The 26,287-nt window shown below is 46.5% G+C and overlaps 2 protein-coding genes across 8 annotated transcripts in view; both read left to right on the top strand.

The window, feature by feature from the left end:
• The first annotated feature begins 3,147 nt into the window (after window positions 1-3,147).
• LOC117739312 (zona pellucida sperm-binding protein 4-like) lies at window positions 3,148-9,864 on the top strand. The gene is made up of 13 exons (XM_034545644.1): window positions 3,148-3,508; window positions 3,897-4,021; window positions 5,212-5,470; window positions 5,741-5,868; window positions 5,969-6,065; window positions 6,186-6,302; window positions 6,597-6,769; window positions 6,954-7,051; window positions 7,603-7,730; window positions 7,974-8,154; window positions 8,271-8,415; window positions 9,618-9,656; window positions 9,814-9,864. Exons 1-13 carry the CDS (start codon window positions 3,148-3,150, stop codon window positions 9,862-9,864), a joined length of 1,902 nt encoding a protein of 633 aa, XP_034401535.1.
• Window positions 9,865-11,392: 1,528 nt separating this feature from the next.
• rbfox2 (RNA binding fox-1 homolog 2) overlaps window positions 11,393-26,287 on the top strand; it is a 29,172-nt gene continuing 14,277 nt past the window's right edge. The window contains exons 1-3 of one of the 7 annotated variants that reach the window (XM_034538408.1): window positions 11,455-12,049; window positions 12,630-12,807; window positions 18,396-18,446. In XM_034538408.1, the coding sequence (XP_034394299.1) occupies window positions 12,036-12,049; window positions 12,630-12,807; window positions 18,396-18,446 (243 nt within the window). In that variant the 5' untranslated portion in view covers window positions 11,455-12,035. Of the gene's footprint in view, window positions 12,808-18,395; window positions 18,447-20,693; window positions 21,117-26,287 lie in introns of those variants that run through there. The other 6 variants (XM_034538420.1, XM_034538397.1, XM_034538417.1 and 3 more) reach the window with 6 other exon arrangements.

Below are 26,287 nucleotides of genomic sequence, written 5' to 3'. Positions count from 1 at the left end.
CCGACACCTGTTCGTGGACAGAGGTAAAAGGCCTATGGCGCCGCGTAGTAAGTGGACAGTGCTGGTGCTGGAATATGCTAACGGTGCGAATTACAACTGCTGTAAAATAAATTAGAAAAATAATTAGATGTGAGATGGAGTCCTAAAATGTATAGTTTTGTGGATCCCAAAGTTTTAACAATGATCTGGAACCTGAGAATTTGGTATTTTAAGCTTGATAAATGCCGACACTGGCTCGACCAATCGATTTGAATCACGTGATTGTTTCAGTATCTGTCAACACTCTTCACAGAGAGAGACGCTCCCATCTCCCTGTTCCAGTTGCCTCCGTACTGCCGTTACTCAGTGACGAAGTCATGGAGTGACCTTGAGATGATGGTGCCTTATGATGCATGTTACGTTACACAGCAGGTACCAGCAGCACCTGCATTACATCGCCACCAGTTATTTCCTTGTCCTATGTTCATAACCCCCCCCTTTTTTCCTCCATCAGAATGGCAGTTATGTGTTGCCCATGTTGTGGTGGGGCAGCCCACTGAAGCTCTCTTGTCCGGTGCAGACGTCCATTCCTGCCCCCGCTGTCTCCAACTCTGCCCTCTCTGTCTTGTGCTTCTCCTACGGCATGGCAGTGCAGATACATGGGCTGAAACTGGATATACAGATACCGGGGGTCATGGGTATTTGGGTTTTTTGGGGGGAATAATGCAAAGTGTTTTGACAACATATTTGTTTTTAGAGTAACTCACTTTGTGCATGGTACTATATAGCTTAGTATAATATAATTCACATGCAATACAATTCAAATATATAGATTGTTTCTTTATTATTCCTGCAAGGGCACATTTTTTTGCTACAGCAGCATTTATACATACAAGTGAGTAATACAATATAAATGAAAATGCACAATATATAAAAACAATTAAGTAAAATGCACAATGTATTACATAAAAGAATATTAAATTAACTAACAACTGTGGTTGTCCATAGTACATTCTATATGAATAAATAGACTTATCTGAAGAATAATACTAATTATAATCAATTAAACATTTTTTTTCTCTCTTTGCTCTTTGCAGTTTCTTTAGACCCAGTTTTAGAATAACTGAATGTGACTGACTACTTTTAGGCCAACAAAATAAATGAATAAACCAGAATAGTTTTTCTGGCATCACGGAGACGGCTTTGAAACAGAATTTAGACTTTAATTTTGGGTAATGAAGTGGTCATGCTTTTAATTTACCAGTCCACAATTTTTTTTGATAGATATTCTAGGACAAATACAGTATGCAATCTGATATTATGTATATGTAAAACGGGGAAAGCTCTGAGACAGTTCTTTTGGCTAGAGCTTAAGTGTGTTGAGTTTATAATTTTTTGTTAATTTCCAAGGGAATATCAGAATTTACACAAATTTCCAATTTTGATAAAACCTAATCAAAGTCTATATAACGTACATATTTGACATTGTTCTATTATTCAGGCAGTGGTTGGATTGCATTGTTATTTAGTTGGAATCTCCTTACAAGGACATTTAACTATATTTCCCTGTAATTATACAGTTCTTTAAAGATCACCTGGGAAATTATGGACTGGTAAAATATAGACTACTGTTTTATTTCCCAACAGGACGGTCAACATGCTGTCAAAGTCCTCCCCACTGCCAGGAATTAATGGGCATAAACCGATCCTTTAATTTAATTTTGTTATCCTAAAAGTAGTCAAATTAAGTTTTAGATATATACTCGGCCTGTAAGATTATCAAAATGTTCAATAAACAATACTTCAGTGGTATTTGTGTCACTGAATCTGAACCTTTATCGACTGAGTCTGACGTGTAATCTGCTTTCCAGTGACAGGACGTTGGAGTCCGTTTGTGTCTGAAGAGTGCGCATACCGTGTGCCCTCCCGTCCTGGAACCCTCACCTTCTTCATCCCCTACGGTGCTCCTTGTATCACTCGTGGTGGAAATCATGTGGTAAGTCATTTAAAGCAACTACACAGAACTTTTCTTTGTGTAGATTTTTGATTTTCTGTTCAATGGCGGACCATGGTTGTCTTGGCCCGTGCTCTATCACTGTCTTTTCTTTTTCTTCTTTCTGTTAATCGGTCAGTCCTTTTACTTTTCCATTAGCTGATTCTGCCCCAGTTCCAGCAGAATCATATAACATCAAAAAGAAAAATCTCCTCCGGCTTCCTTTTTAACTTGCTAACATACAACTTACTGCTAAACTTTTTCTGTGAAAATGTAAACATAGGCTCTTCTGGTCTGCGTGCCCTAAATAACTTCTGTAGGGATTCATACCAGACAAATATTTATCTATTTAATTATTGTTAATGGCTATCTTCTTGTTGATTGGCTTGTCTGCTCATGTAGAGGCATCAGTCATTTTATTTCATAACCAGTTTTAAAACTCCTTGAAGTAATTTTAACATGACTGGATTATTGTGGCCGGCTTGTACCAATTATATATTTGTCATGTTTTTTTTTTCTCCCAGAATGGTCCTCATCTCCATCTCCTGTTAAATTATCAGGAATACATCTTCTCTTGTCCAGTCAATTCTCAGTTTACCTACGTCCCTCCTCCTCCTCCTCCTCTTCCAGCCCAGGGGCAGCTGGCTCAGCTTCCTGGCATCCCCCACTCCCCCTATCCTGGATTCCAGTACCCCCGCTTTCTCCAGGTCTATCCTCCTGGCCCACAACCTGCCCAACCTACAGTGGCACAAGCTACATCATCTCCAAACATTAACCAAGAAAGTTTTCCCCATAAATTTTCCGAATTACCTGTTGGCTCTTCTGAATATGCATCTGGTTGGTATTACCCCTACACGCCGTTCTACTACCCTGCAGCGACACCAGCGCCGACCTCTGCAGCTAAAGAATCTACAACTACTACTGCTGTTCCTCCAGCAAATCCTAATTACCCTCGGTATTATTTACATATGCCTGACTATCCTGCAGCACCATGGACTCAAGCGCCTGCTTCTTTCAATCCCAGCCAGCAACCAGTCCATGATGCATTTCACCCCCCGGCTTCTTATAGCTCTCATTATGGACATTTTTCCTACCCCGGCCTTGAGATGCAGCCTGCTTCCTCTTCACATCCTATCGCTCCACCATCCCCTTTTCTGCCCACTACCACCAGGACGATGGTTCCCACACAACCCGTCAATCCCAGCTATCCATCTGGCCAGTTTCCCACCCAAACACCCATTTGCTTCCCACTGCCCGCCAATGAGCCACAAGCCAACAGTCCCCCTAACGCTCACGCCATATGCAGCCACTACCTTTATCCCTATTACCATCCTCTCTACCCACCACCTTACCAGCCTTTGCCCCAAGATCCACAGACTCAACTACCAATCGCCACCACTGCAACTCCTCCCACCACAAGTTCTACAGCATCGACCACAGCTGGACCCACTTCACAGATCCCCCGCCTACAGTGTCTAGTTGGGAAACTGGTTGTCTTCCTGCCTTCTGCTCACCCAAACACCATCCAGGTCAGAGGTCAGTGTTTGTGTAAACATAATAGCTCTTTGTGTTCGTAAGAAGTGTGGCTTTTTGCGTTTTTTAAGGGAGCCATATGTCCATCTTCAATGGGCAAAAGACCTCAAGCCCCCATGTAAATAACTTTTAGCCGTGCTAGCGGCATGGCTGTAGCAAAGGAAATGTTAGTCTGCCTATCGGGCCTCCACTTTGTTCCAGGCTGGAATATTGAGCTATTTGGTAAATGTTGAATAAATAATATGGTCCCCAGACGATGAATCGTACACCGCTAATCACAATTGTGTAGCTTGCTCAGAGACCCCAGTGTACCCAAATTAGCTTTTACTTCTAAAATGAAAGTATAATTACTGTGTGCCAGATATCTAACAATCCTTGTTTCTAACATCAGACCAAATGGAGACATGGCTGTTGGTCTCCAGTGTGTCTCCACGGTGTGGGTACCTGCTGCAGACGGCTGAGGGCTCCGGGGTAATCTTTCACTCTCCTCTGCCCGCCTGCCACAGCCAGTTATCGGTGAGCTCCTGCGTGTAGCCTCGTCTTTGCCTGCTAATGTGTAATCTTTATATAATTGCTTTACTTTAATCACGTCCCTGCTTTAAAATGCATTATAAGATTATGTTTAGTTATCTGATGACCTAATTAACTTGTTGGAACACTCGTACAAAAATAGTATATTTAAGTCCAAATGAAGTGGCAGTGTGAGCCTTTTAAACTGGAATATACGGCAAAATGAACATTGGCATATATGAAGAGCGCACATTTCAAGGAAAACGCAAAGTCTTGTGCTGCCTTCACACTATGAGCAATGCAGGAACATTGTAGTCATTTTCAGTGGAAGTTGGTAACATGAAGCCACTAACTGACTGTCGCCATGTTGTGTGACATGCTGCAAATCAAAGTTGAGCTGGTCTTAACTTTATTTTTTTGCATTCCAATGATGAAGTGTCGACGTGATCCATTCTGTCAAAGGGCCGATGGCCATATCCCAATGCTACTTACCAACTTAACTGTCAACGAGTGCTCATGCAACGCCGTAGCTCTCCAAGCTTGGTCGTTTGGTAGTTGAGTCACTCGTAGTGTGAACACAGCATTAGTGATCCTGCACACCATCCGCCACTTGTGCTCACTTAATTAACAATGTGACGGCCCTTTTGATGAAGGGCTGACTACTGAGGTTTATGCAGTATGGTCCATATAAAAGTAGTGTACACATTTCCAAACCAAAAGACTCTTAATTATAGACTAATTTGTACGCTTATAAAGACAATGAAAATGATAGATGTAATTCCGATTATAGTTTTGTGTGTGTATATCTATATGTGTTCAGAGGGAGACAAAATACTTTAAATGCCTCAATGCAGTCCAACATAATGCCACCACAAATAACAAAATAATCTTGGATTGCTGACGCTTGGGTTGTCACTACAGCAATTTATGACACCAGTGCTGCGTGTATATAGGACGGGCTAGCAGTTTTTCAGCAGCTCATATTCACGATTAATCCCATATGGACTGTATGCAGCGTTAGCTCTGCATGCATCTGTGCTGGGTGGAGTTTTTGTATGTTCTGTGCAACCCAAATGTTAAAATAAAAATGCTTTTTGTTTTATTGGGTGAGTTGAGCACAACTCTATTTTTGACTACAGTAGCTGTAAACCATGCGTGGTAGTTCATGCTGACTTTATTGCTCTTGCTCTCTTTAGACTCCCACGGCCATTTCCTTAATTCTGAGGTTTTGGGACCTCTCTGTGGCGCAGTATAGAAGTCTAGACCTGCGATGCCCGTATCCAACTACCACTGAAACTCCCGTACCAGTTACCCCACCAGTGTCTCCCACCCCACCCAGCACCACCGAGGACAAGGTCGACCCGACGGTTGTTCCAAAGCCTAAAGTCTACTGCTCCTCCCATCAGATGACAGTGGAGCTCCCCTCTGGTCCTTTCTCTGAAATTGTTATTAAAGGTGTGTGGGGGGGGGGGTCGATTGTTTATGTTCCAGATGCATATGGTTGCCATCAGCTCTGCATGAGTTGAATTTTATCATGGTTCACGGGGGCCACTCTGGTGTACATTTGAATGGGGGAAGGGAAATGGGTAGGCTTGGTTTTTCTTTAGATTGGGTCTGCACTTTAAACTCTGTGCCTTGCCATGCTGAGATCTCTCATTGTGCCTTTTTTTTTTTAAAGTCGACACAAAAGTAACTTAATGTATGATCCCACATGTACACCTTCAGACATCAAGGGGAACCAGATGGGTTTCCAGGATGCCCCAGAGCACTGTGGGTATTCTGCAAAAAAAGGCAAAGATGGCAAAATACGTCTGACTATCCAGTTACTCTCGCGCTGCCACATGAGAGTGGAGGCAAGTATTGACTCATATTTCACGCTGAGCACATGACCTTTTTGTTTAAGTGGCCGTATGCTGTTCCCATTACTGTCGCATAAACATTTTTCTCTAAAAGGGTACAATGTACATGATCACTGTCGTCTACATGACAGTAAATGGGAGACATGAGGCTCAGTTTTCCTGTCCAGTTGTCATCCCAGGGTCTGGACAAGGTAAATGGATTTAATGTTCACGACTCCAGAAAGGCTATTCAGTTCGTGAAAGGGTTGTTTTCACCCGGCCAGTCAGTTATTTTAAGTGATGTGGTTGACATTTGTTGCGCTGTCCCTCAGAGTGCAACCTTCCCAGTGAACAGCGTCTCCCCTGCGGACTCGCCCCTGTGTCCCAGCCACATTGCTTCTCCATCGGCTGCTGCTTCGACGGCCATGACTGCTTCTACCCCATGGATGGTGAGTCACAGTTTGCGTCCACCCCCACTTTCATTTTCACGCCAGAGTATAGTTAAGCAGATTCGGGCGCGGGTATGAATAAAAAAGGGCGCTCCAGCTGCTGGATGTGTGAAGCGGTATATTCAGGGCGAACAGTGACATGTTTCAAGCTGGCAGTGACTAAAAAAAGGGGATGCGATACCGTGGGACTCGTAATCAATCACCTCCTGAGATTTCTGACCTTTTTTTTGTTTTCATCTGACCTTTTTTTGTTTTCATCTGACCTTTTACATGACTGTTTGTGTCCTCCTCCAGAGTGCACTATTGACCGCCACTTTGTCTTCTCCGTGTCGGCCTCCCTCACGGAGCCCCCTCTGTCCCCTGGACTGCTCGTCGTTGCCGGCAACTCCACCTGCAAACCACAGAGGGTGACTGCCGACTACGCCTTGTTCAAGATCCCGATGGACGGCTGTGGGACGCGCAGAGTGGCAAGCTTTAATAAATGACAACGTTTCCAAAAACATTGAAAAGCCAGAAGGGCCTGGAGTCATAACTACTTGTCTAGATGGGTTTCAGTTAATGGATTATTTAATTTAAAGGCCTTGTCTGGTGATTTTTTGGTAGTTCTAGTGTCCCACATTCAAAATGTCATGTCTGATTCTGTCCTAACAGGCAGTCGGGAACGCAGTGATCTACATGGTGGAGGTCATCAACAAGGTCCAGGCAATCCGCCTCAACTATGGCACCATCACAAGAGATTCTTCTGTCAGGTCAAAGCGTGTTGGGTTTTATTCTTGGTGTAAAAAAAACTGGATTAGATTAAGGGTTTCAGATGACTTAAACCTGCAAATCATTGTTTCTTTGGTCTGTTGGTCATGCGTTTTAAGTGTAATGGGCCAACTTGCATACATTTGCTTACACATTGTGCTTCTGTCCACCTGATGCAAGTCCAGTATTAAGTCTCTTTTAGGATACGTTCACACTAATGCGTCCACAACCAGCAAGCCTGAAAACGAATATCACATGACCATTCAAGTAGCTCTGCTTAGTTACAGAAGATACGACAACATATAGTAGTCTTTTAATAATGTGCCTGATACTTAAGCTCTTCCTCTGTAAAATCAAAAGGACACATTTTGTGGAAAGTTTTTAATTTTCAAACTTCGTTACAATGCTGTAGGTCTTTCTGTATTGTTTTGTTTTAGTCTCCAACTCCTGAGAGAAACCTCTGGTTGTTTAGCGGTAGTTGATGCTGCTTTTCTGTTTCCCTGTCAAATTGACAAAAATCAAACAAAAGCATTGTGTGTGTTTCCATTCTCAGGTTGTTGGTGGAGTGCAGGTTTGTGCCAGGCACTGTTGTGAGTGTGAGCTACTTGGTGAAAACTCCCACCCTGGGACCTGAGGTTACGGCCAAGGGGATGTTTGGGGTCCAGCTCCGGATCGCCAAAGGTAGACAGTCTTCATTTTAATACCAACAACTGCTCTGCCTCGTTAAGAGTTTGTGGTTGTTGTGTTGTTTGACCCACGCTTTATGCCAGTCAAGAGGCATGGACACTGATTACAAATGTAATTACTACCCAGTGTGGCTGCTTCAAGCGCATCCGGCTCAGCTGTTGAACTAGGTTTAAGTGGGTGGTATGTGGTTCGAGAACTAATCTCACTTCTATTCCAACACACCTCCTCTCACCACAGACGCCCAGTACAGCAGCTACTACCCCCAGAATCACCCGCCCCTGCAGATGCTGCTGGGGAAACCCCTCTACCTGGAAGTGCGGCTCCTCAATGCCTCGGATCCCACCCTGGTGCTGCTGGTGCACTTCTGTGTGGCCTACCCCATCTCTGGAAAGGCTGTGTGGCTGCTGCTGTACAACGGGTATGTCGAAACACCTCCTGAGAGGAGATAACAGGGGAGATGAAGGGAAGTGTATATATTTGGCTACCTATTGTCCTGTCATCGAACTGGCTCACTGATTCAATGTTGCTCCCAAGATGTCCCAACCCCTTGGACCCAGCCCTGCAGCAAGCTCTGCTCTCTGGTCCTCGGCCACCCACTCCTCAGGCTCAGACCCGCCGCTTCACCATCAGCACCTTCCAGTTCCTTCCTGATGGTGACTTCAGGAACCTGGATGAGGAGGTAAGGATAAGAAGAGGCCCTAGAGTTCTCTCAATAACAATGGTGGCACATTATCACGATCTAACTGTATTTGTTGTGTTCTTTTCATGATTACTTGTGATCAAACTGAACTAGAAGTCACAAAATGGCATTTTAAATCATTTATCGCCATATTTAAAGGAACCGTTGGACATTTTGAGATATGCTTTCTTGCCAAGAGTTGAATGAGATGATGGATGAGGCCTCGTAATTGAAGGACAGTTGGTTTAGCTTAGCATAAAAACTGGAAACGGCTATTGGTCAATGTTTACAAAAAGAATCTGCATTCCGGACCTCTAAAGCGCCTCAATTATTATGGTATCTCGTTTGTTTAATCAATGCAAAATAGTGCTGGTAGGATAAACCTTTTAAGACTTGTGGACAGAACCCGACTGCTGTAGGTTCTGGCTTTATATTTATTGGACAAATATAGGAGAGTACCGATCTTCTCAACTAACTTTTGGGGTGGAAACGAAATGGAAAAATCGTTTCACTATTGCTTTAACCCTGCTTCCCGTATAGTTTTTAATGTGTTGCTGTAAACCGTGCAGCTGTCTGCATAGAGTGCCTGTGAAATTGCCCCCTGGAAATCAATGAAGCTTTATCTTAGAGTGGCTGTTGGCATTGGACCTTTTTCTCTTCAGACTTCCTGTATTAGTTTTGTAAAAGAAAATCAAAAGGTAATGTGAAAGCATGTGTCTATACTTTCAGTGCAAATTCCCACCGTATTTAATCTTATGTAGTGTGGGCATAGTCCGTGGTAAGTGAAACCATTAACAGTATCTCTAAATCTCCTAAGTCCGCATTCATTACGAGGAAGTGTGGAGAGGCCATTTTTGTAAACTGCAAACTCCGGCCAAATCTCAATTGGCAGCAGCTGCTTCTCAAAGTACGCTCCACACTCTGGAGACCGGACGCTACATCAAATCCTGCTCTACTTTTGTGTGCTCCCTCTCAGAACAACTTCATGTGCTCAACCGAAATCTGCTCTCCGCGTGACGGGCCGTGCGTTTGAGGGATGCTTCGGCCAGTGAAGGTGAGGAAAATGAGCACTAGATGCACACCCAGGAACGAGCCCCCGTTACAACGCTCGTCACTGAAAAGAGCCGTACGACAGCAGGTCGATTTTAGTAATGAGAGTCTTTGAATTATTGATCAACTCTCATCCATTTCCTGTTTTTCAGTTTACGGCATGGAAGGCGATTGAAGACGGTGACGATCTGGTAGGCGGCACCAACGTGTTGCTCACGTCAAAATACACGGTCACTCTTCTGTACTGAACAGGTCTCCTCTCTCCCTTTTCAGGCCTTCAGACATCACTTGTTCTGCCGCCAATAAAAACTCTGAAAGGACAGCTGAGTGTTTCTGTTTATTCCTAAGCTTGCAGCCACCTGGTTTTACAGCAGGAAGTGGCACTGGCACAAAGTGTGAGGCGGTATTGTTTACATGAAGCCTTCAGGACGGAGCGTGACTAAGACTCGCTGTGCCGCCCTTCATGTGGAGCATATCGTAGGTTTAAAGCGGCGCGTGTTTGAACACGTGCGTTTGATGGCACAAACGGGGCCAGATAAACATGGCTGGGGGCCCTGAGACAAATGAGCTGGTGTGTCCCTATAAACCCCCGCTGTGTAATATATAGGACACCCGTCCTTAAGTTTCATGGCAATCAGGGTAGTTCTGTAATCCTGCTGACAAATAAAGCGAACGAACATTTGAGGTAATGAGATGTCTTCAAGACGAAGTGATGATGCAAGACATATACTTAATACTAATAATAAATGCATGCTTCTGTTGATACTGTTTTTTTTTTTTTTTTTTTCTTCCCCTAAATTAATTTAATTACCTCAAACTAACTGCCTCAGTAAAGCTGAGGCTTTTGGTGCTCTGCAGTAGGGCCCCACTTTGTTGGTAAAGCAGCCACGGGTACAGCAACTTCAAGTATTATTTATAATCCACCCGAATCACCCTGAGTCGCTGCACATTTCAAATATAACCATCAGACAGGGCTCCAACTTTGCAGCTGGTTAGCTTAGCATAAAGACTAGAAATGGTTCGCCTGGCTCTCCCGCCAACCAGCACCTCCAGAAGCTCACTAATTCACACGCATCTCGTTTTGTTTTAGTCTGCACACAAAACAACGGGTACAAATGATTCTAAAAAGACATTGTGGTTTCTGTGATTCACAGGGAGGCAAGCAGTGAAAAAAACCCCAGACGTTCTCAGCTCCAGGACAAGAAATAGTCAGATAGTTGAGGGTGCTGGTAAGTGAATGTTATCATCTTTGGCCAAAAAACACGGCTAGCTGTTTCCCCTCGTTTCCAGTCTTTATGCTAAGCTAACCATCTCCTGGCTGAAACTTCATATTGATCTTCTCAACTAACTCGCAGCAAAAACAGTTTTTTTAAAAAAATTTTACTTTTGACTTTTTAAAAAAAATAAAAAAAAATTTTTTGGGAAATAAAATAATTAGCTATCGCTTTATGGTAACAATGTCAACCCCCTTCCCCCTCCCTTAACTCAGAGGCACGCGTTTGAGAGTAGCTTCCTCCCGTGTTTTCTAATTCCGCTCCACCAAATTGCCCCTGAAGTGTTTCCCTCTCGTGCTCGCCTTTGACCACTGGGTGTCATCCAAGCAATAAAAATGCCAAAAGGAACATAAGGTACTCCATGCTGCATGACTCACACAGCTGGGCGAGTGTGAAGACCTTGGCCTGTGTTATCGGTTGTGTAATGAGTTAGGAATGAAATCTTGTCGAGCTGGACTTGATAAAGGGGGAGGCGAAGGGGGGGGGGGAACCACACGATTTATAAGAATTGGCTTTATTAAACCAAAAAAAGATATAATTTTTTTTTTAATACAAGGTGATAGATGGGTATTAAGAACTAACTATTGATCTAAATGGTTGGGTTTGTACTGTAAGAGGGTCTTTCTGGGGCCATACGACTCTCCCTCCCCCTCACACGCACGCGCGCGCGCGCGCGCGCACCTCCCCTCTGTGAAATGTATGGAAGCACTGCGGCACACTGCGTGTATTCTGCAGGCTGCATGGCTGTCTGCCTCTGCGTTCAAAGGGAGAGCGGAAGATAGGAGGAGGGGAACGACTACACCGGGAGGGAGGGAGGAGGACAGTTTCCTTTCTGAAACACACGCCACAAGATCGCAACGGGAAAACGGGGAGAGGAAAGAAAATTCTAGGCGAGAAAACGAGCGCGTGAGAGGGGGAAAAAAAAGAAAGAGGAAACGCCGCAGTCCGTTTGGTTGTGTGGTGGTTTATTTAATTTTTTTTTTTAAAAGGGGGACAAGTCGTGGTTTTTTTTTCCTTCCCTTTTTTTTTTCACGCAGACTCGCGCACTAACATGGGGGAAAGAGAGAGCTCCTGACGCGGATTGACTTTCAGTGAACCTCTGCTCCGTGCGGTACGAGGCTAATAGACAGGGAGGGGAGGGAAGAAAACGGAAGACATGTTGAGGGTTTTTTCGTCTTGAGGTTGCGGTAGGATGTGGATGTTGCGCTTTTAAATAGAGAGAGGAAAAAAAACCACACACACACCACACACAACCCCACACGCTTCTTCGTGGAGAGAAAAACGAGACGAGGGCAAATGGACATTTGGCGGTAGGTTGTGCTCGGGAGCTATTGTTTTGATCGCTGTTTATTTAATTGGTTTGTTATGATCTGAAATAACGTAGGCCTCTTGGGCAGCCCTGCAGTAGGCTGAATAAACACACGGTCAGCAAACAAGGGCTACATTAGCTGGGAATTAAACCCGAGAAAAAGCTTGTGGTGTTTTTTTATTTTTTAAGGCCACTGTTTTGTAGTCAGGTAAGATAAGTGTCTGAGCTACCTGGTGTGTTTTTAAACAAAAGCGGTGGTTAGATTGCGTTTCTTAAGCCAGAGCTAAACCTTTTCGAGATAGATCAACTCTTCAGTGAGGGGGTCATACAAAGGCCCAGCAGGAGATACAGTAAAGGCGTCTTTGCGGCATCAAAATATCTTTTTTTCTTTTTTTTAACTGCGGAGGAAAACCGTCCGCGGGTCTGGCTTTAAGCACAAAAGGTGCACACAGTAGGTGAGCCCACCCTCCTCCCAGTTTAGCGCAAGGCAGGGGGACAAAAGACGATTTCTAAATGTTAATGTCGACCGACGTTGCATCCATCATGCTGCCTGTGTCCCGGGGTCTCATGGACCGGGATAGAGAGCTGGACGCCATGGCTGGGGTGCACCCCAACGCCGCTCCGGCGGTCGTGCGGGCCATGAAGCGCGGAGACCCGGAGCCCGACGGACAGACGGCGGCCGCGCTGGTGGACTCGACCGGGGCGGAGTGCAAGCGTCCCCGGATCGACGGCTCGGGAGGGATCGGCGAGGTTGGCCAGGTGAGAAGGCGACTCTTTTGTCCAAATACAGTAACGCAGACACGACTCCTCGGGCGCAACACCAGCGTGGTGCACGGATCGCTGTTTTTTTTCCTTTTTGCACGGTGGCATTATTCATACATACTCAGGTTCTTGTGTTTGTAATCGCTCGTAGTTGCAGACGCAGCAACAAAAACAACAACAACAACAACCTCTGCTCGGTCCATTAGCAGCACTGCAGGACATGCCACCACGTTTCACAGCCGGTAATGACTACGTGCTGTTAATTCACTTTTACAAGGGGGCAGCATTAGAGCAGGCGTGTAATTCCACGTTGTCCACTGTGCTGTTTCAGCTGTAGTGTAGCATTGCAGCCCCCCCCCCCCCAAGGTTTGAGGAGGAAGTGCATTAGTCCAGCATTGTATGTATCAATCCACTGGGTCGTCCCTTTGCAACAAGACACCCAGTTGCCTTACAAAGTCACCAAAGACCTGTTCTGTTTTATGAATTTCAGTAAAGCAGGTTCTCAACTGGGGTGGGGAATGTAAACAAACTTGACCTTTTCATTATGCAAAACAAAAACAAACAAAAACTCAGCCGTGTGGTCTAGAATGGAAATTGATGTCAGTGTTGTGTTTGTGTGATCTTTGAGGCAGGCGAGTGGACACACGGGGTTTATTGGAGGTAAACAAAGGCCTCAGGTTTTATTAGGTCCCGTGATTCTCGTTTTTATCAAAACCAAACGCTGTGGTGTTTGCCTCCCACAGAGACCCAACAATTGTCAAATGTTTCTTAATGGAGCATCACGGGAAGGCAGGAGGATGTTCTGGTCATTTTATGGTGTATTATGTATAGGGGGAAGCACTCCAATGGGGGGAGGGGGGGGAGGAAAAGCTATTTCTCTGTCAGTGGAAGCGCCAGTAATGGAGGTGAAGTGGCCTGTTTGCTCCTGTTTGGAAAACTAAATGGCCGGCTCCACATCGTTATGCCGCCTGTGAGTGCTGACAGACAGGCTTAGGAACGTAATGCACTTAAAAACAAATGTGAGTGGAAGAGAGGGTGTGTGTTTGTGTTGGTGAGAGAGAGAGAGACACACACAGATCAATAGCTTCAGCCCCTAAAACGTATATTGAATGTGAGCTAGCTGGTCAGTCCGGAAATGAGTGGGAGAGGTGCCCCCCCCCTTCTCAGTTGGTGCAGGAACAGATTTGCCCTATCACTGGCAGTAAAGCGGCTTTGTTTCCAGCTAATGGGATCACAGCTCATACAGGAGGGGGCATTATAACCACACTGATCCTTATCTACGGCAAAGGGGTTTACGCACAGATGCACAAACATACGTTGGTGTGATCCACACGCAGATTATTTTCATCGTTGATTAATTAAACAAAACTCTTTTATAAAATATATATATATATTTATTTATTTATTTATTTCTGGGCAGTTGGTCGGACAAAATAAGACATTTAGATGATTTAAGATTACATTTATTTATACACACATACACCTCCGAAACATATACATAGAGCCATGAGCTTACAACAAAACACTATTTACAGTAAAACACTGACTTATTGCTAGTGTTTATAACCCAGTGACACCATCGATATTCCCAAAAGCAAACTGGGTTTAGTGGCGTTCAGTTTTCCTGCTTTTTTAGTTTTTTAAGTTGGAGCTTTTGGCTTTCAAAGAAACCTCTATTAAATATGCACACACGCACTTCTGTAAAGCTAATCTTCAGAGTATGGAAAATATTACATCATCCAGTATCCTGGCTCTCATGAAGCACAGTATCTCACTTCTTCCGCCCTTTAAAAAAAAAAATCAGCATTTATCCGCTGGGATCGCGGCAGGACTCAAACTCTGACCTGTAACTGAAACCACTGCGGTGGGGCGTATCCATTTGTACCGCTGCAGCCCATTAATGGGGTTCTTCCCCATTTGGCCCTTTGACTGCGCTGTTTTTCTCATTAGCGTCATCGCGGCGCAGAGGGGCGTCGAGTCGGAACGTCTGCAAAGTTTTAGCAGAGCTAAACGTGTGTGAACGGATCGAACTGAATGCATTCAACGGTATGAGAGGAAATGTTCGCCGCTGCTCAAAGACATTAGCTGCAGACCTCCTGCAGCCGACACTGTGCTCATCCAATAGTATGGATTTTAAATGAATATGAAGTCATCTGCAGCACAGGCCACCAGCCAGAGTGCTCCCAATAAAAGGAACAACACATTTTTTGTCTCTTTTGCATTCCAGTTCTGCACTGGAGAAGTCCTGCGCCTTTTCCTGGTAAGGGGGGAGGGGAGAGGGGGGGGATTCATAGCGACACCCTGCATCCCCAGCCCACGTCAGACTTTGGGAAATGTCGAGGTGGTTGTCCGCTCCCATATCCATCTGGCGTGCTGCTGAGCAGCTCGTGTTTTGTTGTCACTCTGCGCAGGAACCAGAGCTCTCTGCTAACCTAATAAGGTCTGCCCCTGGGGGCGGGTGACAGCGCAGAGGACAAATGACTTGATTTGGACATTAATGTAGGTGGATCACCCCGCTGTACTTTCATCTCGGGCCCGGCGCTGGAATAGGAAAAGAAATGTCAGCAAGAAAAAAAAAATACTTTTGCTGCTGAGTTGAGAACATTTATTTAGTTTTAGGGTCCCTTTTTAAAAATGTTTTTATTGCCGGCGGAGAGTCTGCTGACTGAACTATGTTTGTGTTTTTGGTGCTCTGCTCCAGGGGAGCAGATTTAGTGTCTTTTTAAGTGTCAATTGCAGTTAAGTGATTTGTCACTCTTGCAGTGTTTATTTATAAAAGTATACTTTATTTCCATTTATTTAAAATATGAATGCGTCGGGCTCAGAATTAATTTGTGCACACATGTAGAATAATATCCACTTGGGGTGGATAATAATGGCAGATATATCGGTATTCTCCGTTTGTGTCGTTTTAATGAAACAAGATAATAATTAGCAGCAGCAGCAGCTGTTCGCATAGTCCACATAAAAGTGCTTCAGATTACGAGATGTGTTAATTATCACAGTTAAGCAGGGTTTTTTTTCGAGCCATGTGCTAATCAGATTAAATAAAACCTCGCTCAGATTTCCCCCAAAAAGAAAACGACAGCAAGCGACATTCTCCACCAAAAATGGGCATCGCCGTGGTCCCAAAGAGTCCAGTATCGGGCTTTGGTTTCAGTGGAACGATGCTGCAACGAAGTCATCACCGAGAGTAATCCTCATGGATAATTATGTTGTGCCGTAAATAATTAAATGCAAATAACAATCTTCTCCAATCAGATGTGAAATAAATTGGGGGATTAAAAATACCAATTTTATCTTGAGTTACAGATCAGCGGCCACAAGTTTGATTATGTTTGAGTGTGATTCGCTAGCCGGTGATGATGGTTATTATTATTATGGTGCCAGAACTGTCACGCCGGCTTCCCAAACCCACTTGGCCTGCACCTCACATCCTCCTGGGGGAAAAAAAAGCATGTTTTAGGTTTACCGCGGAAAATCAGAGGGACGTGAAGTACATCGGGGGGGGACTTCAGATCGCCCTGGCCGACTGTTTCTGAGGTTTAGCACATAAGTGCTCTGTGGATGAAATGGATTCACATCCTCCTGAGTGCCCCGGCCCTGCAGCCAGGTAGGATGTCTCTCGGAGCAGTGAGACGCCAGAAGAGCAGCGGCCCCCGAAGGCGCGATGGGAATGGACACGGGTCTTGTGACTCAATTAGACGCCGCATGCACTCGCAAAAACAATCACACACACACACACACACACACACACGTGCGGACGGGACAGACGTTTCCCACCGCCCGTGGTTTTCGGGGGAGCAGTAGCAGGGCCTTCTTAAGAGATGGTGTGATGGAGGACATTAGAGGTAACGGGGCTTCTCCTCCCATCCGTTTTCATACATTTATCACTACAGGGTTGTCCCCCTCCCCCGAGTAATTTTGTTACTTTCTCCTGATTGCTCACTCGGTATTCCCCTGCAGCCCTCTTGTTTTGCCACCCCCCCCTTAAAAGAAGAAAAGAAAAGCAAAACACCACCATCATCTCCACCGCCCCCAGACAAGAATCAGCTGTGCTTCATTTGTCATCACCAAACAAAAGAAGGACTTTTTTTTTTCTTCTTTTCTTTAAAAGCACGATTAACTATCGTCGTGTTCTGTGCTGCGGCGCTGAGACTCTGGCGGCCTCCGCGCAGCCGCCCCTCTCATTCCTCCCAGCTCCTTAAGGAAATTGAGCACATGACTGCGCTCATGTATGAGTCATTGTCTTTGCTCTCATCTCTTTTAATTTTTCCCCCTCTCTTCTTGGCTGTCCATTTCCTGTTGTATTTCCAGCTTCTCATAATATGAATTCCAGATGTTCTATAGATGCGTCTCTCCCCCTTTTGACGTAACGTCTCTTTTTGTATTAATTTGTTTTGATCTTGACTCCTCGCCCCCAGTGAGTTGTGTTTAGAGTTTGGCCTCGCTGTAAAATAAGGTTTATACTTTATTCATGTTATTCAAGCCTCTAAGAGGTGATTCATTATTTAGAGCTTCTGCCTCCCAAAGCCAGTTCGCTAAGTACATTTTTGGCTCTGACCTGGACTCGCACAAACTGCATTTCTTTCTTCTTTTTTTTTCATTGCGAGGATGCTTCCTTTGCTCTCGCATTTGGAAACATTGTTTTGGCGAAAATGCCCCATGGGGTCCAAAGTTAGAAAGCTACGCTATCAATTAGGTCAAACTGAAGCCGTAAAGTACGCCGAGCAAAGTGTTCCCCCCGAGGACAGAGCAGATGAGGGACATTGGTTCCAGATGAAAGGAAGATTGTGTGTGTGGTGTGTGTGGGGGGGGGGGGGGGGGGGGGGGGGGGAGGGGGGGGGGGGGGGGGGGGGGGGGGGGGGGGGGGGGGTGGGGGGGGGGGGGGGGGGGGGGGGGGGGGGTTTTGTTTTATAATCTAGCGTTATGACCAGAGACGGGCAAATCTGTTTTCCCCCTTCAAAGCGTGTTGTAATTGCTGCGTCAAGCTCCCTTTTTTATAATGGAGGACATTAGCATAGAAGCGGGAACAAGGTGTTATGACTGCAAATAAAATGAGTTACAAACTATTTTGGGGTGCAGGGGACATGATTTCTGTTCATTTGGTCTCTCTCTCTCTCTCTCTCGCTAGTTCTTTATCTCTCTCTCTCTCAAAAAATGCATCTTGTTAAACTGCAATTAATGTGTCAGTGATTGCATCAGCGCTCACGGTGCCGTTTTCACACAGACGGGGCTCGCCGACACCCCTGACCTATTTATGATTTAAGAGCCGCGGCGGTCGCTCCTTCCCATCCGCCCCGTCTTTCATCTCCCTGCTCGCATGATCTGACTCGCCACCGTTATCGCGTCTTTACGGGCAGACAAAAGATCCGCCGGGTGGAAGAGCTCCGGAGGAGGATGCGGGAGTGTTTCGCCGGAGGCGAGTCGATTTGATTGTGAGACAGTGGCGCCACGCAACTGTAAAGTCGTATTAAGAGTGTGAAAGAGCGGAGGCGAATGCGACTGGGTGAATGAAAACGGCATTACTGTAAATCAAGTTGCTGGCCACTTATTGACAAAAAGTCTGCTCTCTTCTCTTACAGAACAACGACCCTTTGACCCTTGGTTACCATGGCTACCCCTCTCATAGTCAGGTAAGAACTCGCACAGTGTTTTCTAATATTCCACCACCCTCTTTTTTTTTTTTTTTTCCTCTGATATTTCTCTCCTATTCATAAAGCATTATTTATGGCTCACTAAGGCTCTCTGAACCACAAGGTGGGGGTGTGGATTCTAATTTATCAGTCGTGTAGAAGGAAACGTGCCTCCACACACTTCACTCTCCCAGCCGTGCACTCCCACCACTTTTCTCTCTGCACTCGACTATCAGCAATATTATTAATCATCTTTGAGCTTTTAAATCCAACTTATTCTTTCTGTTTTTCTCCTCCAAACAAAAGCTAATACATATTAAAGGAACCATCTGTATTGTGTGACTGTTCAAGGCCGCAATCTGTTTACCCGTGTTTGTATTAGCCTGCTGATTGTGTTATTAGACGGCTCAGTTTACGTGGTTAAGCCTTAGATCATCCTCCACTCAGCCTCTCATGCTCTGCCCATAATCCCCTCATCCCTCACTCTCTGCGATGCCCAGCACCTCTGGCTTATCTGCACTTCATCTGTCTTAAGCCATCGCGTGTACTTGAGTTTTGAATATTATTTTATGTGATGTGGCTTTGAACCGCTTCCTTGCTAATGATGATGTTCGCAGAATAATCCTGAAGGCCAAAGTGTTTCCCTCGTGCGAGCGACCTCTTGTTGGTGCGTAAAGGAGTCCGTCAAGTGCTGCTTGAGGGACTCGGAGGTGTAAACCGGTCTCTGAGAGGGAATAAAACAATGCTAGGCAGCGGAGGCTCCCACAACACGAGGTGCTAAACTGTCAACAGCAGTGTGAGAATGATGTGATCAAAGGGAGGAGCCTGGAGAGCAGCACTGTGAGGACACGGGATATGAAACTTTCCTCTTTTTTTAAATATCGAATAAAGTCATGTTTTGGGGGCTTCATATATAAATATAGTGGGGAGTTGCAAAAATAAGATGATTTTGAACCTCAACCCAGATATAGCCAACTTCTATTATTAAAATGTGATTATTTGCAATCTATCATTTTCCTTGTTTCCCAGGAAACGACATAGAAGGCAAACACTGTATATGCGAATGGGTTCAGTATAACCCTATTTGGAGGAAACTGGGTATATGTTTTTATTTAGAAACTAATGTGACGCGATGAATCCTCTCGCTGCCTTTCGGATGGAGTGGCTCCTCGAGGCACGTTTTCTTGTCCTCGGTGGTCGACACGCGTGCCATCTGAGAAACATATCTGGCTCTTTCGCGGCTAAATGCTCTACTACACCATGTTTGACACGTGCTTACTCTCTCTGTCTGCAGTTCGGTGCTGGGAAATCAGTGTAAAGTGTGTTTTTCTGAAAACCGCTGTCTTATGCTGCTTGACGGCTGTGGTGGGAGGAAACCAAAACAATGAGCTGAAAGATGCTGAAACGCCATTGTTAACCCTTTTGAATACAACAAATATGTATTGGTGCACAGTGGTGTTTGGTTGGCGTAATAGGAAGTGGACGTAGTCATCGTGACATCACCCATTAGTTTGTGGACTGCGGTTTTGAATCGCCATCTTGGCTTTTTTGCAACCAGTCAAGGGACGTTACCATGTTCGGAATGTGGAGGCGAGACTTTGAGTCTATGCTGTATTGAAGAAGACTTGAAACTAGAGATTAAGACCAAAAACTCAGGGAGTCACCCCCTGATGGACGTTAGAGAGAATGCAACATGTTCAAGACACTTCTGCAATAGCGTCACTCTTCAGAACCGGAGGTTGCCTCCCAGTTTACGACGGGCCCCAGTGCGACGATTCTGATATTATATTAAGGTCTTTGTGCATGGTAGTTACCAGTTAAGAAGCTTAGCGCCGCTTCGAGGGTTCTGACTGTAATGTGGCTGTGATCAGACTTGAGCAGTGCTGGGAGTGGTACAAGGACGATTTTAGGTCCGACATAGGAAAGTGAGTTGGCCGCTCGTTCAAACACGAGACAAACATGTAAATTGCCAGCACGTTTATGTAACATGGTGCATCTCTGAAAGATGCTGAGAGGAGAGTATTCACTTCCTTTCCCAGTGGTGCCAGCAGCCCCAGTTAACTCACCTACATGGAGAAAGAGAACAGAAAGAGAGAGAGAGCGAGCGGAGGGAGGGACTGCGACATGAGAGGGAAGGGAAGCAGAGGGGAGGGGAAAGTTTGCAGGTGTGACAGAGGCAGAGAAGTAGGAGGGAGGAGGGGGGGGGGGAGGCGTCAGGCTAACTGGGTGAGAGCAGCAGCAGGAGGAGGGAGAGGAGGAGGAGGAGGAGGCGGTGGCGGACTGGAGAAGAGACAGAAGAGATGAGCAGGCAAGGGCACAGCAGCAAAACAGAAGGCTGGGGGTAGAGGGAAAGGAAGGAGCGAGTGGGAGAGGGAAATAAAAGAGTGAGTGGGAGAGACGCAGAGAGCGAGAGGAAGGGAAAAATAGCAAGCGAGGGAGAGTGACAGGGACAGAGGCCAGCATAGGAGGAGGAGGAGGAGAGAGGGGGGATTGGCATGACAGACAGAGCGAGCGGGGGCAGAGAGAGGGAGATTTTGAATCCGCGAGACAGACTAGAGAGACTGAGCTGGTGAGGTGACACAGGATCGGAGCGAGAGAGAGGAGCGACGACGGTCTTGAGTTGTAGCACGGAATACGATGATGGGGCTGTACTATCCTTCCGTGATGTCGGTGAGTGTTTATCTCTCTCCTCTTCGTTCTTTTTTTTGTTTTTCCTCTGCGCTCGTCCGCTGCATCGCTCTTTGCCGCGGCCCGGGCTCCACTGTATGCGGAGAGCAGCAGCGCTGTCGCCGAGCATGAAATGTTAATTAACTGCGAACAGATGAGGACTCTTCTTGACCCCTTTTTGCTAGAGTGGTCCCGTCGGGGGGAGGGAGGGGGACGTAGAGTGCCGCCGGGGACTCTACGTCCCCCTCCCTCCCCCCCCCCCCCCCCCTTCAGTTGCTACGATGGAGATAACAGTGAAAACCGGCGTAGTAGGCAGAGAGATGACGATGAGTCGCAGCCTCGGAGATCGTGTCGCCATACAGTTATTATGGTCCGGAGAACCGCTCGAGCGGTGGCGTGCTACTCTCCGGTCCAGGGCTAGGAGTGCATGCAATCTGAACATGAAGAGCTCCTGCCAGCGCCAGAAACGGCGCTCTGCCATGTATTATGTATGCTCAGAAGATTCATTCAGTACAGCGCGTTAGTGTGCTCAGCTGGATGCAGCAGTATGCTGTTTCTGCGGTAAACTCTCGTCGGATTGGAACAGTGAAGGAATAGGGGAGGGGAGGGGAGGGAGTCTTTCTCCTTTATTGCCTCTGCAGCTGTCTCAGTACGTCGTTCAAGCCCCGTGAGCAAAAAGGACAGGTGTGCCCCCCCCACCCACAGAACAGTTGTCTCCGTCCTTTTCTTTCTTTCTCCTTCTCCTTCTTCTCCCTTCTGCATACTCTCCCATTCCACTAGCAACACCTCCTCACTGTAATTTCTGTGTCACATATTTATCTCACTCAGAGAGACACACACACACACACACACACACAGAAGCTGAAGCACACAGTGGGCCCCGAAGTTGGAGTCTCGCTCATATCATTCCATTTTCGTCAGTTCTCCGCGTGTGCGCCTCTCGTTTTCAGCAGTACCTTGGATTCCTGCTCCCCCCCCTGCCTCCTCGCTCTCCCTGGGGCCCTGGCAGCTGTTATCTCAATGTTTTTCCCCTCTAAGAGCCCCCCTGGAAGAGGGGGATGGGCCGGGAAAAGAGTGAGAGATTGGGGAGCGGGAGAATAGCAAAATCTTAACATTTTTGAAGTTGATGGGAGAGGTTGGCAGGGAAGCCCATGGATGAGGAAGCTGAAATAATGTGGAGATGGACAAAACAACAGGAGTTGGAAGGGATGGAGAGCAACAATATTAGGTCAACTGGAGAGAGCCAGTTTGCTCTGATGCAATTTCTGTCGAGCTGACTTTGCAGTTACGCCTGAGTGTGTGCTGCCTTCTGACGGTGGTTATTTATTAGCTCTTTTAAAGTGTTGTTGCATGCTAACATTTTGGACCTTTGCTGCAAGATATTTTGGAGCTCCATGGCAGAGTGCAAAAGACTAAAATACTTTCTCAAGCCCCACCTAAGTGTGTGTGCCCTAAGGCGAGGGAGAGACGCCTACCTGCTGCAAAACACACACACACACACACGTATGCAGAAGCACACAGCCACGTTTTCAGAAACGGTAAACGGGACATGTGGTCCCCCCCCCCCCCCCCCCCCCCCCCCCCCTCCCCCCCCCCCCCCCCCTCCCCCTCCACCATCCACACATCTTGTTATTGATTCTTTCGCAGGGTTTAACAATGCATGGTCGGTAAATGATCCAATGAGGCCGTGTTGCCGTGGCAACTGCATGAGTCATTCATTTTGTATCGGATTGTTAAATGGTTCGAGGAGTGAGGGAAAATGTCGACGGGAGAGCCATGTGATGTTTGCACTACGCTCTGGGGGAAGAGAAGAGAAGAAAAAAAAGAAAAAAGAAGCTATGAAATTACCCAAACCATTGGAGCTGGTTGTAACGTCTGTGTCTTCTTTCGCAGCCATTTGCATCTCTAATGGCTTTCCAAAAAGAAAAGCGCTCGCTGTGAGGCATCTGCGCCGAATTTCAAAAGAACCTGCCCTTTTGAAACAGAGGGGTTGCCCTCGCCGGCTCTCTGGACGGCTTGCAGTTGACAGTGACCACACGGCTCCGCGGCTCGCTTTGTGTACGCTCTCCAAACCACGCTTGACAGCCGGACGAGTGCTTTATTGTCACAGAGCTCGAGCTCCAAACCAGACCAACTCGTTTCAGGGCCTTAACTATTGTATAGAAAGAGGCAGGTTCCATGTTGCGTAAACACGGGTCAGTGTGTGCTCACCTGCGTGTGGCTTTCCTGATGAGGAATAGATGCGGACAGATAACGTTGTCTTTGTATTTTTCAATATTTACCTTTCATAAAAATGCTGCGGTGGAGCGGATCGTTGACAGTGTGTGGAGGGATGACGTGGGGAGGGGGTTCTGGCAGTGATACTGTGCAAATCCCTGCGCACATGTATGTTGAAAGGGGGGGGGGGGTCTCCAAAAATGCTTTCTGAGGAAGGGGAGACGTACGTGACACCCTAGAAGGAAAAGGATGGGAGGGGTTGTTTGACAAGCAGGCGTGTTACCCTATAAGGAGATGGAGAGTGGGAGGAGGAGCCTAGGCATCGGCGATATCTTGTTGCTATAATGCTTCATGGGCTTGATTGCTATGCGTGGTGGTGGTGTGGGGGGGGGGGGGAAACGTATGCGAGGGTCCCGTCTGGATTTTATTAAGCGTAAAGAGGAAAAGTGCACCGCAGAGACAGAGAGAGAGAGACAGGGATGGGAGAGAGAGGGAGGAAAGGGAGAACCGGCAGCAAGAGGAGAAAAGCAAAGAGGGGGTAGGAGGAAGAGTGATGGAGGAGCAGGGAGGGGGAGGGAGGGGTCGACGTGGGATGGGATAATTTAACAAGAGGGTTGTCTCCCTGGCTCATCGGTATGCCACAGGCACGCCGTAAACGCTTCCCCAGCTGTTCGCAGCTCGGCAAGCATCAGCACGGAGTCAGAAGCCAAGATCTGAGCCGAGCACAACTTCCCCATTTAATGCAATTATCGAGCCAACATGTGAGCTGCATGAATCACATTCTCCAGCGTCAGCCGAATTAGGCTGCGGACCAAATGTGCCGGAAGGCCCCGAGAAAGTAAGATACCGAAATGTCATTATTCGTGTGAAATGACCCGGTGTTGCCCCAGTTAGCTCTTAGCCATGTTCCTCTTCCTCCTCTAGCCGGGTGAGGCTGCTGCAGACGAGCACATTTTATAACATGTCTCCTCAGACGCACTTGCTGATGCTAACTGACCCGAAAGTAAGCCTGCTACAGCTACCGCTCTGAGTCACTGGCTTTGCCTGGCCAACGCACACACTTACACAACCCTTGATGCCTTAACACCCCAACGGCAGGGGAGCGGAAGCGCACACACACACATACACACGCGCAGACATGCACACGAGGTGTACACCAACGCTACGTTTACACAAAACCCTGAGTGCTGGCCCAAATGCTCAGCTTCCAGCTCGTCTGTCCACAGGGCAGCACTTTTCTCCAAATATGACCAGGAAATGCGCCCTTTGTCTTCTGCGTCCTTCCTCTCATCCCGCCATCTATGTGCATTTTATTCAGCAGAAGCTTTTATCCTGACGCGAAAGCACAAAGGCCACTCGCAGTCAGCAAAAATAAAGAAAAGATAGAAGAAAAAAAAAGGCCCCAGAACTTGACAGTTTTGAGAGAGAGGATAAAAAAAACGGATGCCGGAGCTGTTGACACAGCGTATCAGGTAGAGAGCGGGGCAGTCTGCAGCTAAAATGGATCTCTGAAAAGGCCCGGTCGTCGAACACAAATACAAGATCGTTTTTGGCTCGTGTTGCCGCTTCTATTTTGGTCGGGCAACAAAGGAAGAGGAGCAGCAACAGCCGGGGTTGTCCGTTCCCCTGCTAGGCTGTAGTCTGTTTCTGTAATCTCTCTCTCTCAAGTCCTAGGTGTGCGGTATTTAATCTTCAAGTCACTGTCACTCACACACTGAGTTGCATCACAGCTTGTCAAGTCCGAGACTGACTCATCAGTAGATGAGTGAGTTGCGTCGTGAGTCATCAATGTTGTGACTCGAGTACGGCGACACCCGGATCCGCGTTGAGTATTCTGATGGAGAGCAGGAGGGTTGTTTTCCCAATAAATTTCACCTAAAGATAGAATGATTTTTGCCGCATTTGCTTATTCTCTTTTTTTTTTTTGTGTAGTCAGTAATATATTCTGCACCAATCTCTTATTGCAGATGGGGGTGGGGGTTTCCTCCGTCTTTTGCTTATTGTTCCAGACTCCCGTAGTGGAAGAAACTCCCTTTGCAGCAAGTAGCACACACAATGCAGAGTAGCATCAAATGGGACCAAGCTTCATGCTGGTGCTTCTGGGAGAAGTTACGGCAGATGTTTGGGGTATGCAGACTGCACTACTCCCCCCCCCCCCCCCCCATATACCCAACAACCGAGAGTGCAACACCACGAACGTCTTCCAACTAAAACCACAACTCTGAGCTCAATTCTAACGTCAGCATTAGCTAATTTGCTCACAGCGACAATGCTAACATGCTATTGTTTACTGCGTACGCCATGATGCTGTTAGTGAATTTGAAAGTGACATGTTTTTTTGGGGGGGGGTCAGAAACCAAAACCATTGGACATCATGAATCCACGGGAATGAGCATGTACCAAATCTCCATCTGCACTGAAGTGCTGCTACTGTGGCTAAAATGTTTTTTATTTCCACTATGATAATTCTTCTGCAATGAGGTAATACTTTCTATAAGTAGGTTTAGTCTCAATGTATTGCGTCACTTGTTTTCTTTCTTTCCCGATTTCACCACTTGACCCTGGCTGATCAACTTTCCCTCGGGTTCAGGTTCCCTTAGTTCTGTCAGACGGCTCCGCCCACGCTCGCCTTTTACCGCCGCGCGAATGCAGTGGGCCCAGACACGGGGCTGACGCAAGGCGATGGCATCATTTAGCACACAAAGTGTTTTTTCACCCGATCTCCACCGACTAATGTTCCTCATTTCTGCTCTCCTCGTCGTCGTCTTTTTTTTCTGTCTCTCTCAAATGTAATGAATTCAGGATGTCTCATCAGAGGATTTCAGCTCGTGTTCACATTATTACCATCAGTGATGCAACAGTGGTACCGAGAGGAAATTCTTCGCACATGAACCAATTTTTTTTTTCTTCATTTTCAAGCTTTTTGTTCATTAATGGAGCAGAGCATTGCAACTGCT

The sequence above is a fragment of the Cyclopterus lumpus genome, chromosome 1, assembly GCF_009769545.1.
Source record: "Cyclopterus lumpus isolate fCycLum1 chromosome 1, fCycLum1.pri, whole genome shotgun sequence".
Lineage (NCBI taxonomy): Eukaryota > Metazoa > Chordata > Actinopteri > Perciformes > Cyclopteridae > Cyclopterus > Cyclopterus lumpus.
This window is presented reverse-complemented; position numbering and strand designations above follow the sequence as displayed.